General features: G+C 44.0%; 1 protein-coding gene across 3 annotated transcripts in view; it reads right to left on the reverse strand.

The window, feature by feature from the left end:
- Positions 1 to 9,082: 9,082 nt before the first annotated feature.
- Positions 9,083 to 13,509, reverse strand: part of LOC124048628 (rho GTPase-activating protein 15-like) — a 100,878-nt gene continuing 96,451 nt past the window's right edge. For all 3 annotated transcript variants that reach the window (XM_046369614.1, XM_046369606.1, XM_046369623.1), the window contains exon 13: positions 9,083 to 10,031. In XM_046369614.1, the coding sequence (XP_046225570.1) occupies positions 9,848 to 10,031 (184 nt within the window). In that variant the 3' untranslated portion in view covers positions 9,083 to 9,847. The remainder of the gene's footprint in view (positions 10,032 to 13,509) is intronic.

Consider the following 13,509-nt stretch of genomic DNA (forward strand, 5'->3'; position numbering starts at 1 on the left):
GTTCCAGGTCTGTGAGAGCCAGAAATCTTACTTGTTTGTTATTGACCAAATACTTATTTTCCACCATAATTTGCAAATAAATTCATAAAAAATCCTACAATGTGATTTTCTGGATTTTTTTCCCTCATTTCGTCTGTCATCGTTGAAGTGTACCTATGATGAAAATTACAGGCCTCTCTCATCTTTTTAAGTGGGAGAACTTGCACAATTGGTGGTTGACTAAATACATTTTTGCCCCAGTGTATGTCCCAGACCACAGGGGCTATGACTCAAGAGGAATGGATTATAGGTGCATTCTGGACAGGACCCTCTCTAGAATTGTGGAGACAGGACAGGGCATCGACTTGGGTGTTTTTTTAACCTGGGCGATAGGTCAGCGTGAAGTCAAATCTTGCCAAAAAAAGTGCCCACCTTGCTTGGCGCGGATTCTGCCTCCTCGCTGACCGTAAGTACTCCAGGTTATGATGGTCAGTGAGGATGATGAATGGGTCCTTGGCGCCCTCCAGCCAGTGTCTCCACTCCTCTAATGCCATCTTCACAGCCAGGAGCTCTTGATCACTGACATCATCATTCCTCTCTGCAGGGGACAGTTTCTTAGAGTAATATGCACACTGGTACAATCTCTCTGGAATTACCTTGTCTTTGAGACAGAACTGCCCCCACGCCCACATCTGAAGCGTCCACCTCCACAACAAATGATATTGTGGGATCTGGGTGTTTGAGCAATGGGGTGGAGGTGAAACGTCCCTAAAGTAGACTGAGGGCCTCGTAGGCTGCTGGACTCCACACAAACCTACGGGGACTACCCTTGAGGAGAGATGTAAGAGGAGCAGCGATGGATCTGAAGTTCCTGATGACCCCATAAAGGGGTTACAAAACCATTGTAACCCCTTTATGGTGATTGGGACTGGCCATGACCTGACTGTATCTACCTACTTGACATCCATCTTCACTCCAAGCATGCTGATTTGGTAGACTAGGAAGGAGACAGCCTCCTGATGACTGGCACTTCTCAGCCTTGACAGACAGGTGGTTAGCCAGGAAGCGTTCCAGGACAACTCGGACGTGAGTAATGTGATCCTCCACGGTAGCCGAGTAGACCAGGATGCCATCGATATACACGATATCCTTTACCAACCTGGAATTAAAATGTATTTGGGGGGATTTGTATCATTTGATTTACACAACATGCCTACCACTTTGAAGATGCAAAATATTTTTCATTGTGAAAGACAAGAAATAAGACAAAAAAACTTGAGCGTGCATTACTATTCACCCCCCAAAGTATATTTTATTTATATTTTTTATTTCACCTTTATTTAACCAGGTAGGCTAGTTGAGAACACCTTTATTTAACCAGGTAGGCTAGTTGAGAACACCTTTATTTAACCAGGTAGGCTAGTTGAGAACACCTTTATTTAACCAGGTAGGCTAGTTGAGAACATGTTCTCATTTGCAACTGCGACCTGGCCATGATAAAGCGTAGCAATTTGACACATACAACAACACAGAGTTAAACATGGAATAAACAAAACACAGTCAATAATACAGTAGAACAAAAGAAAACAAAAAGTCTATATACAGTGAGTGCAAATGAAGTAAGTTAAGGAAATAAATAGGCCATGGTGGCGAAGTAATTACAACATAGCAATTAAACACTGGAATGGTAGATCGGCAGAAGATTAATGTGCAGGTGGGGTGCAAAGGAGCAAAATAAATAAATACCCGTATGGGGATGAGGTAGGTAGATAGATGGGCTGTTTACAGATGGGCTATGTACAGGTGCAGTGATCTGTAAGCTACTCTGACAGCTGGTGCTTAAAGCTAGTGAGGGAGATGTGAGTCTCCAGCTTCAGAGATTTTTGTAATTTGTTCCAATCATGGGCAGCAGAGAACTGTAAGGAAAGACGACCAAAGGAGGAATAGTCTTTGGGGGTGACTAGTGAGATATACCTGCTGGAGCGTGTGCTACAAGTGGGTGCTGCTATGGTGAGCAGTGAGCTGAGATAAGGTGGGGATTTACCTAGCAGAGACACTTGTAGATAAACTGTAGCCAGTGGGTTTGGCGACTAGTATGAAGCGAGGGCCAACCAACGAGAGCGTACAGGTCGCAATGGTGGGTCGTGTATGGGGCTTTGGTGACAAAACAGATGGCACTGTGATAGACTGCATCCAGTTTGTTGAGTAGAGTGTTGGAGGCTATTTTATAGAGGACATCACCGAAGTAGAGTATCGGTAGGATGGTTAGTTTTACGAGGGCATGTTTGGCAGCATGAGTGAAGGATGCTTTGCTGCGAAGTTGGAAGCCGATTCTAGATTTAATTTTGGATTGGAGATGCTTAATGTGAGTCTGGAAGGAGACTTTACAGTCTAACCAGACACCCAGGTATTTGTAGTTGTCCACGTATTCTAAGTCAGAGCCGCCCAGAGTAGTGATGCTGGACGGGTGAGCAGGTGCTGGCAGTGATCGATTGAATAGCATGCATTGAGTTTTACTTGCGTTTAAGAGCAGTTGGAGGCCACGGAAGGAGAGTTGTAATGGTATTGAAGCTCATCTGGAGGTTAGTTAACAGTGTCCAAGGAGGGGAAGTATACAGAATGGTGTCATAGAGGTGGATCAGAGAATCACCAGCAGCAAGAGCAACATCATTGATGTATACAGAAAAGAGAGGTGGCCCGAGAAATGAACCCTGTGGCACACCCATAGAGACTGTCAGAGGTCCGGACAACAGGCCCTCCGATTTGACACACTGAACTCTATCTAATTATTTGAGAAACCAAGGCTGTCGAGTCTGCCAATAAGAATGTTATGATTGACAGAGTTGAAAGCCTTGGCCAGGTCGATGAATACGCATGCACAGTAATTTCTCTTATCGATGGCGGTTATTATGTTGTTTGGAGCCTTGAGCGTGGCTGAGGGGCACCCATGACCAGCTTTGAAACCAGATTGCATAGCGGAGAAGGTATGGTGGGATTTGAAATGGTCAGTAATCTGTTTTTTAACTTGGCAATCGAAGAATTTAGAAAGACAGGGTAGGATAGATATAGGTCTGTAGCAGTTTGGGTCTAGAGTGTCTCCCCCTTTGAAGAGGGGGATGACTGCAGCAGCTTTCCAATCTTTGGGAATCTCAGACAATACGAAAGAGAGGTTGAACAGGTTAGTAATAGGGGTTGCAACAATTTCGGCAGATAATTTCAGAAAGAGAGGGTCCAGATTTTCTAGCCCGGCTGATTTGTGGGGGTCCAGATTTTGCAGCTTTTTCAGAACATCAGCTATCTGGATTTGGGTAAAGGAGAAATGGTGGGGGCTTTGGCGGGTTGCTGTGGAGGGTGCCGGGCAGTTGACCGTGGAAATCATGGCCAGCCGTAGAGAAATGCTTATTGAAATTCTCAATTATTGTGGATTTATTGGTGGTGACAGTGTTTCCTAGCCTCAGTGCAGTGGGCAGCTGGGAGGAGGTGCTCTTATTCTCCATGGACTTTACAGTGTCCCAGATCTTTTTTGAGTTAGTACTACAGGATGCAACTTTCTGTTTGAAAAAACTTTTCTTAGCTTTTCTAACTGCCTGTGTATATTTGTTCCTAACTTCCCTGAAAAGTTGCACATCACGGTGGCTATTCGATGCTAATGCAGAATGCCACATAATGTGTTTGTGCTGGTCAAGGCCAGACAGATCTGGAGTGAACCAAGGACTATATCTATTTCTAGGTCTACATTTTTTTGAGAGGGGCATGCTTATTTAAGATGGTGAGGAAGGCACTTTTAAAGAATAGCCAGGCATCATCTACTGACGGGATGAGGTCAATGTCATTCCAGGATACCCCGGCCAGGTTGATTAGAACGGCCTGTTCGCAGAAGTGTTTCAGGGAGCGTTTGACAGTGATGAGGGGTGGTCGTTTGGTCGCAGACCCATTACGGATGCAGGCAATGAGGCAGTGATCGCTGAGATCTTGATTGAAAACAGCAGAGGTGTATTTGGAGGGTGAATTAGTTAGGATGACATCTATGAGGGTGCCCGTGTTTACTGATTTGGAGTTGTACCTGGTAGGTTCATTGATCATTTGTGTGAGATTGAGGACATCAAGCTTAGTTTGTAGGATTGGCGGGGTGTTAAGCATGTCCCAGTTTAGGTCACCTAATAGCACGAGCTCAGAAGATAGATGGAGGGCAATCAATTCACGTAAGGTATCGAGGGCACAGCTGGGGGCAGAGGGAGGTCTATAGCAAGCGGCAACAGTGAGAGACATGTTTCTGGAAAGGTGCATTTTTAGAAGTAGAAGATCAAATTGTTTGGGTACAGACTTAGATAGCCTGCAGAGTCCTGTATTACTATCTTTGCAGTAGATTGCAACACCGCCCCTTTTGGCAGTTCTATCTTGGCGGAAAATGTTATAGTTAGCCATTGAGATTTCAGGGTTTTTGGTGGATTTCCTAAACCAGGATTCAGACACGGCTAAGACATCTGGGTTGGCAGAGTGTGCTACAGCAGTGAGTAAAACAAACTTAGGGAGTAGGCTTCTAATGTTAACATGCATGAAACAAAGGCTTTTACGTTTACAGAAGTCAACAAATGAGAGCACCTGAGGGGTGGGAATGGAGCTAGGCACTGCAGGACCTGGATTAACCTCCACATCACCAGAGGAACAGAGGAGAAGTAGGATAAGGGTACGGCTAAATACTAAACGAACTGGCCGTCTAGCACGTTCAGAACAGAGAGTAAAAGGAGCAGGTTTCTGGGCACGATAGCATAGATTCAAGACATAGTGTACAGACAAAGGTAAAGTAGGATGTGAGTACATCGGAGGTAAACCTAGGCATTGAGTAATGAAGAGAGATATATAGTCTCTAGAGATGTTTAAACCAGGTGATGTCATCGCATATGTAGGAGTTGGAACAACATGGTTGGTTAAGGCATATTGAGCAGGGCTAGAGGCTCTACAGTGAAATAAGACAGTAATCACTAACCAGGACAGTAATGGACAAGGCATATTGATATTAGAGAGAGGCATGCGTAGTCAAGTGAACATATGGGTCCAGTGAGTGGTTGGGCTGGCTGGGGACACGGCGATTCAGGGCGTTATTAGGCTAACAAGCTAACAGTTAGTAGGCCGGGGCTAAACAAGCTAGCAGCTAGGAGACCGGGGCAAGCTAGTAGTTAGCAGGCCGGGTTAGCAAGCAGTTAGCAGGGGCTAGCAGTTAGCAGACCGGGTTAGCAAGCAAGCAGTTAGCAAGGGCTAGCAGTGACCAGACCATGCCGGCAAACTAGCAGTTAGCAGACCGGGCCCGGCAAGCTAGCAGTTAGCAGACCGGGCCCGGCAAGCTAGCAGCTAGCAGACCGGGCCCGGCAAGCTAGCAGCTAGCAGACCGGGTTAGCCAGCAAGCAGATAGCAGGGGCTAGAAAGGTAGCCTTTTGGGGACGTCGCGATGGGGGTAAGTCTGTTTCTGCCTCTTCTTGCGGTGACAGCGATAGACCAGTCGTGGAATTAGTAGGGTTCCAAGTAGCTCTAGATAGCTAGCAGGCCTAGTTGGTTAGCATAATGGGCCTTCAGCGGGCGTTGCGCCTGAGGGGCCTGTAGGAGTCCTTGGGCAGATTATGTCGGTATTCCAGTCGTAGGGGACCTGCCGGGTTCCATGCCCCGTACCGGCTGTAGAAGGGGACCGGATATTGTAGCCCAGGAGTATACTTCGGTGGTAGCACAGGAACCCTGGCCGGGCTAGCTTCAAGCTAATTGGTGCTTGCTCTGCGATGGAAACGCTAGCCAGGAGTAGTCATCCGGGATTGCGGTTAGCTAGTTGTGAAGATCCAGATGAAAATGTTCAGTTTGCTGTAGGAATCCGAGGATAAAAATAACAGGTCCGTTATGCTCTGGTTAGAGTCATGTTGTTCAAACTGACGAGAGCTTTCCAAGCTGAAGGTTAGCTGATGACCGCTGGCAATGGTTTGCTGACTGATAGCTGGTAGTTAGCTGGCTAGCTTCAGTTGAGGGATTCCGGATCCGAAGTAAATATAAATACGTTAGAGAAAAAATCAGATCCACGCCACTTTGGGTGAGGCGGGTTGCAATAGAGTATTTAGATATGGAGGTTTAGCAAAATATTTTAAAGGATATGCGACGAAAAAGATGTAAAACGATATATACAAGGGACACGACAGGACAAAGACGTCTGACTGCTACGCCATCTTGGAAAGCAAAGTCAATACTTTGTAGAGGCACCTTTTTCAGCAATTCCAGCTGCAAGTCTCTTGGGGTACAGTGGAAGTCAGAAGTTTACATAAATTAGGTTGGAGTCATTAAAACTTGTTTTTCAACCACTCCACACATTTCTTGTTAACAAACTATAGTTTTGGCAAGTCGGTTAGGACATCTACTTTGTGCATGACACAAGTAATTTTTCCAACAATTGTTTACATGAAATTTGTGGAGTGATTGAAATGACTCCAACTTAAGTGTATGTAAACTTCCGACTTCAATTGTTGTTTTATAGATGCTATTATACATATATGTATAGATAGAGGTATAGATATTGGTATGGATGCTGGTATATATGCTGGTACATCTGCTTTTAAAGATGCTGGCATAGATGCTGTTATAAATAGTGGTATAGTCGCACCACCGCTAACTAGCTAGCCATCTCATGTCCGTTACTCTGGTATAGATAGTGGTATTGCTGCAGTAAGAAGTGCTAGAGGGTGCCTGTGTATCCTTTCTCTTTGACAAATAGTCCCTCTGACAGTTGTTTTAGTACACCTGTACAGCTGCCATTCCCTGGTATAATGACAGTTTATTTAGGACCCCTGTACAGCTGCCATTCCCTGGTATAATGACAGTTTATTTAGGACCCCTGTACAGCTGCCATTCCCTGGTATAATGACAGTTTATTTAGGACCCCTGTACAGCTGCCATTCCCTGGTATAATGACAGTTTATTTAGGACCCCTGTACAGCTGCCATTCCCTGGTATAATGACAGTTTATTTAGGACCCCTGGAACGCTATAAGGACAGTTTATTTAGGACCCCTGCCATTCCCTGGTATAATGACAGTTTATTTAGGACCCCTGGACCGCTGCCATTCCCTGCAGTTTATTTAGGACCATTCCCTGGTATAATGACAGTTTATTTAGGACCCTGGAGTTTCCCTGGTATAATGACAGTTTATTTAGGACCCCTGGACCGCTGCCATTCCCTGGTATAATGACAGTTTATTTAGGACCCCTGTACAGCTGCCATTCCCTGGTATAATGACAGTTTATTTAGGACCCCTGTACAGCTGCCATTCCCTGGTATAATGACAGTTTATTTAGTACACCTGTACAGCTGCCATTCCCTGGTATAATGACAGTTTATTTAGGACCCCTGTACAGCTGCCATTCCCTGGTATAATGACAGTTTATTTAGTACACCTGTACAGCTGCCATTCCCTGGTATAATGACAGTTTATTTAGGACCCCTGGACCGCTGCCATTCCCTGGTATAATGACAGTTTATTTAGGACCCCTGGAACGCTGCCATTCCCTGGTATAATGACAGTTTATTTAGGACCCCTGGACCGCTGCCATTCCCTGGTATAATGACAGTTTATTTAGGACCCCTGGAACGCTGCCATTCCCTGGTATAATGACAGTTTATTTAGGACCCCTGGAACGCTGCCATTCCCTTGTATGACAGTTTATTTAGGACCCCTGGACAGCTGCCATTCTCTTGTATAATGACAGTTTATTTAGGACCCCTGGACCGCTGCCATTCTCTTGTATAATGACAGTTTATTTAGGACCCCTGGAACGCTGCCGTTCTCTGGTATAATGACAGTTGATGTAGGACCCCTGGACAGCTGATGTTCTCCGGTATAATGACAGTTGATTTAGGACACCTAGACAGCTGACGTTCTCTGGTACAATAATTTGATTTAGGATACCTGGACATCTGCAGTTTTGTTGTTGGTGTAGTTACTGAGTTGTCATCATACTGATATTTAGACAGGCTGAAAGATCCACAACTACAGTAAGACAACCCAAAAAACTATTTTCCTTTGGTTGCAAATCCGCATTGTCGGTAGACCTACCTGCTTGTCTCACAATGCATCTCCTGTTCCGTCTTTAAAGTCAAAAATAGCTCTCAGAGCAACAAAGCTTTGCTCCCGGAGAACACATACTGTGAGCAGACAGGGAGTATGTTTCATGTGGCCTCTAGGCGTATAATTAGGGGTGAAGCAGCTGTGCTCTGATAGAGAGATGGGGAACACCTGTGTGTGGGTGATACTGCCTTTTACTTTAGTGACCAGCAGAGTGTGCTGATTCGCCCACCCTCCCTCTGGCCCAGACCAATGAAGAAGTGGTGTTGCTGACCAGCTTTGGATCAGTCTGGACCAATCAAAACAAGCCTACTGATTAAAAGCGTGAACAAAGTCTTATTTGAGATTAAAGCCTTGTCATGACTCTCATCAAAGATCCAGCAATGAATTCTTCTCTTAGAATTTGAAATAAGAAATTAGAAAGTTGTGCCAAACATCAGGAGAACTACTGTACTTGTGGGCAATGATATGTGTGATGGCTTTGATATTCACACAATACAAATCAGATGTGATTATCTTCTCATTTATTCTGGCAGGTCCCAGTAACCTGCGCTGCACAAATATTTACGAGAGAGTTTCAAGCACATATAATAAGGGTCTCACCGTGTACAGTATGGGGACACATTTAAATGGCATTACACAAGTCTAGATTAGGGTGCCTGTTTTAATTGCAGCTGTGCTTTGAGAAGCAGGGCCAGATAATAGGAGCTGACAGACATATGCCATGGGTCCTGTGATCACCATTAAATTACAAATGCTGTGTCTGCTCCCCTCCCCTCTGCTGTCCCTCCCATTCATTTACACTGTGATTGACTGCTTTATGTCAGGAACAGCTCCATTAGTTATGTTTTGATGAGTGGTCGCTCGTCATAGAAAATCATTTAAAGTAATTATCACATCATTTGTGTGTGTTCGTGTGTGTTTAACCCCTAAAACTGAATCTTGAAATTGGAGGAGAAAGGGAGACTTTGTGGTTTCATACAACGTATCTGATAAAACCAAACTCAGTGCTCGTATTCAAAGGCTTCTTTTTAATTTCCAAATGTGTCTGAGACAGGCTCCATTTGCATAGAATAAAAAAAAACAGATACTCACAGACGGCTGCAGTTTGGAGTTGGTATTTAGGATGATGCTCATTCAAAGACTTGAATAAAAACAATGCATCACACAGGCACACGTATGCACAAACAACTCAACATAGCATCACTTATTGTGTGCGTACTTCTTTCATGATAACTGTGCAGTAAAAGGCAATGGACAAATCAGAGCACAAAATACAGTCCTTTACTATTATGGATTTACTAATGCAAAATTCACCAAATACAGTTTAGGTACTGGCTTCAAACTGACAGAAATAATAGTGATATAGTTAAGCAATAAGGTTCGAGGGGGTGTGGTCTATGGCCAATATACCAAGGCTAAGGGCTGTTCTTATGCAACGCGGAGTGCCTGGAAACTGGCTCTATACCACAGACACTAGAGGTACCTTATTGCTATTATCAACTGGTTACTAATATAATTAGAGCAGTAAAAAATACATGTTTTGTCATACACGTGGTATACAGTCTGATATGCCACGGCTGTCAGCCAATCAGCATTCATGGCTCAAACCACCCAGTTTATAATAAAATATAAATTATATCCCCTTTTTAAATGACTAACACTTTAACATAAGGTGTACATCCTCCCTATTAATAATATATTACAGTAATACTAGCAACTCGCTCCAAGCTTTAGGCACAGTAAGTCCTCTTGTCTGTAGATGAAATGTCCCTATCACTTCTTCTGCAGGCCAAAGATCTCTGGGCTCTCAATGAGGATGAACTCCACTATCTGGTTCTGATAGACCATGTTGACCGCCATGTTTCCACAGTCCAGCTCAGGCCACATGAGCGTCGGGCCAAACACAATGCTGATGCCTTGGGTCGACATGAGGTTCTTCTGCGAGCACGTCAGAATCCTGCAGAGAGAGAAGAGTTCAATTATCTGGGAAAATAAGAGTTTGAAACAATGGGATAAATTCATAAAAAGTAATGAAACGAGGTTGGTTTTTCAAGTCAACATCAATGTTCATCACAAAACGAGATCTCATTTCCACTGGATGATGGTGGATCATTTCTACGTACGTTCACCAGACTTGTCAGCAATGCAAATTTTTACCCTTGAATGGCCCCTGTTGAAGGCATCTCCTATTTCAGTATTGGCAACACTGTATATAATTTGTGCACCCAGCTTTGTGTATTCAAAGGTCCAGGTTCAGCCACAACTAAAACGCTCACTTCATACCACACGTTCAGCACCGGCAGTGAACTGAAGAACATCCATTGACTCTATGTATCTGAATAGGGAAAGTTACTAAATCAATCAGGATGGAGTTTCAGTGTAGAGATGTCTGGAGAATCCTGGGTATCAGGAAATCAAGAAGCAGGAGCCTCCAGAGTGGCACAGTGGTCTAAGGCAATGCATCTCAGTGCTAGCTATACTAGAGATCCTGTTTCGATCCAGGCTCTGTCGCAGCTGGCCGCGACCTGGAGACCCATGGGGCGGCGCACAATTGGCCCAGCGTCGCCCAGATTGGCCGGCAGGGATGTTCTTGTCCCATTGCACTCTAGCAACTCCTGTGACGGGCCAGGTACAATGCACGCTGACACGGTAGCGAAGTGTACAGTCTTTCCTCCGAAACATTGGTGCGGCTGGCGTCCGGGTTAAGCGGACATTGTGTCAAGAAGCAGTGCTGCTCAGCTGGGTTGTGTTTTGGAGGAAGCACGGCTCTCGAACTTCGCCTCTCCCGAGTCCGTACGGGAGTTGCAGCGATGAGACAAGACTGTAACTACCAATTGGATGCCACGGAATTGGGGAGAAACAGGGCAACAAGAAAATATTGAAAGGAAATCAAGAAGCACATGCAAGTCTTGTACATGATATATCTCTACTTGCACATCATCATCTGATCATTTATCACTCCAGTGTTAATCTGCTAAATTGTAATTATTCGCTCCTATGACCTATTTATTGCCTACCTCCTCATGCCTTTTGCACACACTGTATATAGACTTTCTTTTCTCTAATGTGTCATTGACTTGTTTGTGTTATTAGCTTGTTTATTGTTTACTCCATGTGTAACTGTGTTGTTGTCTGTGGCACACTGCTTTGCTTTATCTTGGCCAGGTTGCAGTTGCAAATGAGAACTTGTTCTCAACTAGCCTACCTGGTTAAATAAAGGTGAAATAAAATAAATATACATCCTGTAGGTTTCTATGCCACAATGAGGAAATTGGTTCCTCAGTGACTCCCTTTTGTTTTACTTTACAGATCGCCTTCTTCCTTTGCCATAATCCATCAGAAATATATTCCATTATCTTGATATGAGCAGTACGCTATGCAGTACGCTATGCAGGGTGCATATAAGGACTACATTTCGGGGGAAAGCACAGAATACATGATAGTATTTTTGAGAAGCATTCTCCCTGAGCTGAGGCTTGGCTGTGGGACTGAGACACCAAGTAGGCCCAGGCAGGGGGACTCACTCCGCTCCTCTCTTACTCCCTCCGTTGAGGAGGCTGCCACCCACAGGCCTCTGGGCCCATTATGGAGTGAGGCCTGGAATGGGATGGAAGGCCTGTGGCATGGGGCGCATCTCCAAGCTGTCTGTGGGCTCTTGACGAAGCGTTCTGAGGTGGGATGGGGTCCCTCCATGCTCGAAACGAATCCACACATGGCCTCTCAGCAGATAATTGCATCCAAAAGGTATTGTCAAAGTGCCAGGCTTAGGCTGGTCTCAGCTCTCAGCACTCTGCTTCACTGCGGCGTCTGACGCTGGTCTTTAGCCCTAAATATGTTATCTATGGCTGATATATATATCTTTTTAATGAGTATTAAATAATAAAAAACAGCTTGTACATTTTCCAACGTCACAGCGGCATACACATTTAGTGAACAGGTATTATAAAAAACATAGCATTTTTTCCCTTTTTTCAGTATATGAAGTTAGTATTCTTTGTGACAACTACTTTAATAGTTAATAGTTCAGTCAACTTAAATTGTAGCTGTTGTAAAGGCAGATATACAGGTATGCAAGAGAGCAATCAAGATAGGCATTTCAGAAGGACTGACATTCACACTACAGATAGTCTGTCTAAACAGCTGATTTCAGTGTACAGTCTACAGTATGTCAATAAAAAGCTTCTCTGAAAAGGTCAGGATCAGGCTGTACCTCACCAATGGAAAAATGCCTCTAAATCGCTAATCGTATGTGATGGTCAACATCTTGCTCTGCCATATGTCATTATAATATCGACCCTGCGTGGGCACATGCCATGCATACTTCTCAACCTCATTACGGACAGAAAGGCCTGAAGATGATCCAACCTGATATCATGAATATTTATCCTCATCTTACTTTGAGTAAACAAATATATACTTGTCCATAAAATATGCTATCATGATACTGTGTCAGAGCGAATGAGTAGTGGTGTAGCCGTGTGCTGTGGTAGTTTATGTATGGATGTAAGGCCATAGTAGTAACAATAGTGGTCGTAGTAGTACTGAACAGTGTCTACCAGTGCCATAATGCTATAAGTTACAAAACGCTGACGTTTTGGACTATTGTGGGAAAAGTGCCATAATTGATTCCAGACGCGAACTCTTAAGGTCACAGGTGGGAACGTAATTGCAGGAAGTAAAATTCCCTGGCACCTATTTATCAATGCTACCAAAGCATAACTACAGTACAGATTCACTCTCATCACATGCATGGGCCATCAGAATTCTGTGTGAAGATCTATTTAAGGGGATGAGTTTACTGAATGCAAATAATTGAGCATGTGGATGACAATATGATGAGTGAGTGCTTTTTAATTGACCTTATAAATACAGTTTTAATTGACCTGGCAAATACAGTATCTATTCATGCAGTTGATATGCTGTGTGTATGTCTGTGTGTTGTGTGTCCATGTGACTAAGTGTTTTGGGGTGTGTCTCAACCCGATTACAATGTGTACACACTATCATTTCCCATTTATGTCTGCAATTAAACTCAGCCCTGTGCCTGTACATCACTGTTCTCTGCCTGTCAGACTATCCACGTTTTAATATTAGAACACTGCGATGATCTAAGGATCTGGATTTTAATAGCCAATGGTTCACTAATGATTTCAAATAAGGCAAATCAATTATTTGAGTAATTCCACTGTATATTCACAGGAGGAAAATATCACCTAGCGAAGCTCTGGTCATTCTGCCACTGCACAGTGGAATCTGCTATAAGTTAGTGTTGAAATGCTTACTCTAGCAAACTATACTCTTACTCTCCTCCTCTGACCATGCTGATTACTATACCTACTACCTCTACTACTATTACTACCACACCTACCAACACCACCACCACCACTACAACTACTACTACTACTACCACTACAACTACTACTATAACTACTAAT

This window comes from Oncorhynchus gorbuscha, linkage group LG01 (assembly GCF_021184085.1).
Source record: "Oncorhynchus gorbuscha isolate QuinsamMale2020 ecotype Even-year linkage group LG01, OgorEven_v1.0, whole genome shotgun sequence".
In the NCBI taxonomy this organism is placed as follows: domain Eukaryota; kingdom Metazoa; phylum Chordata; class Actinopteri; order Salmoniformes; family Salmonidae; genus Oncorhynchus; species Oncorhynchus gorbuscha.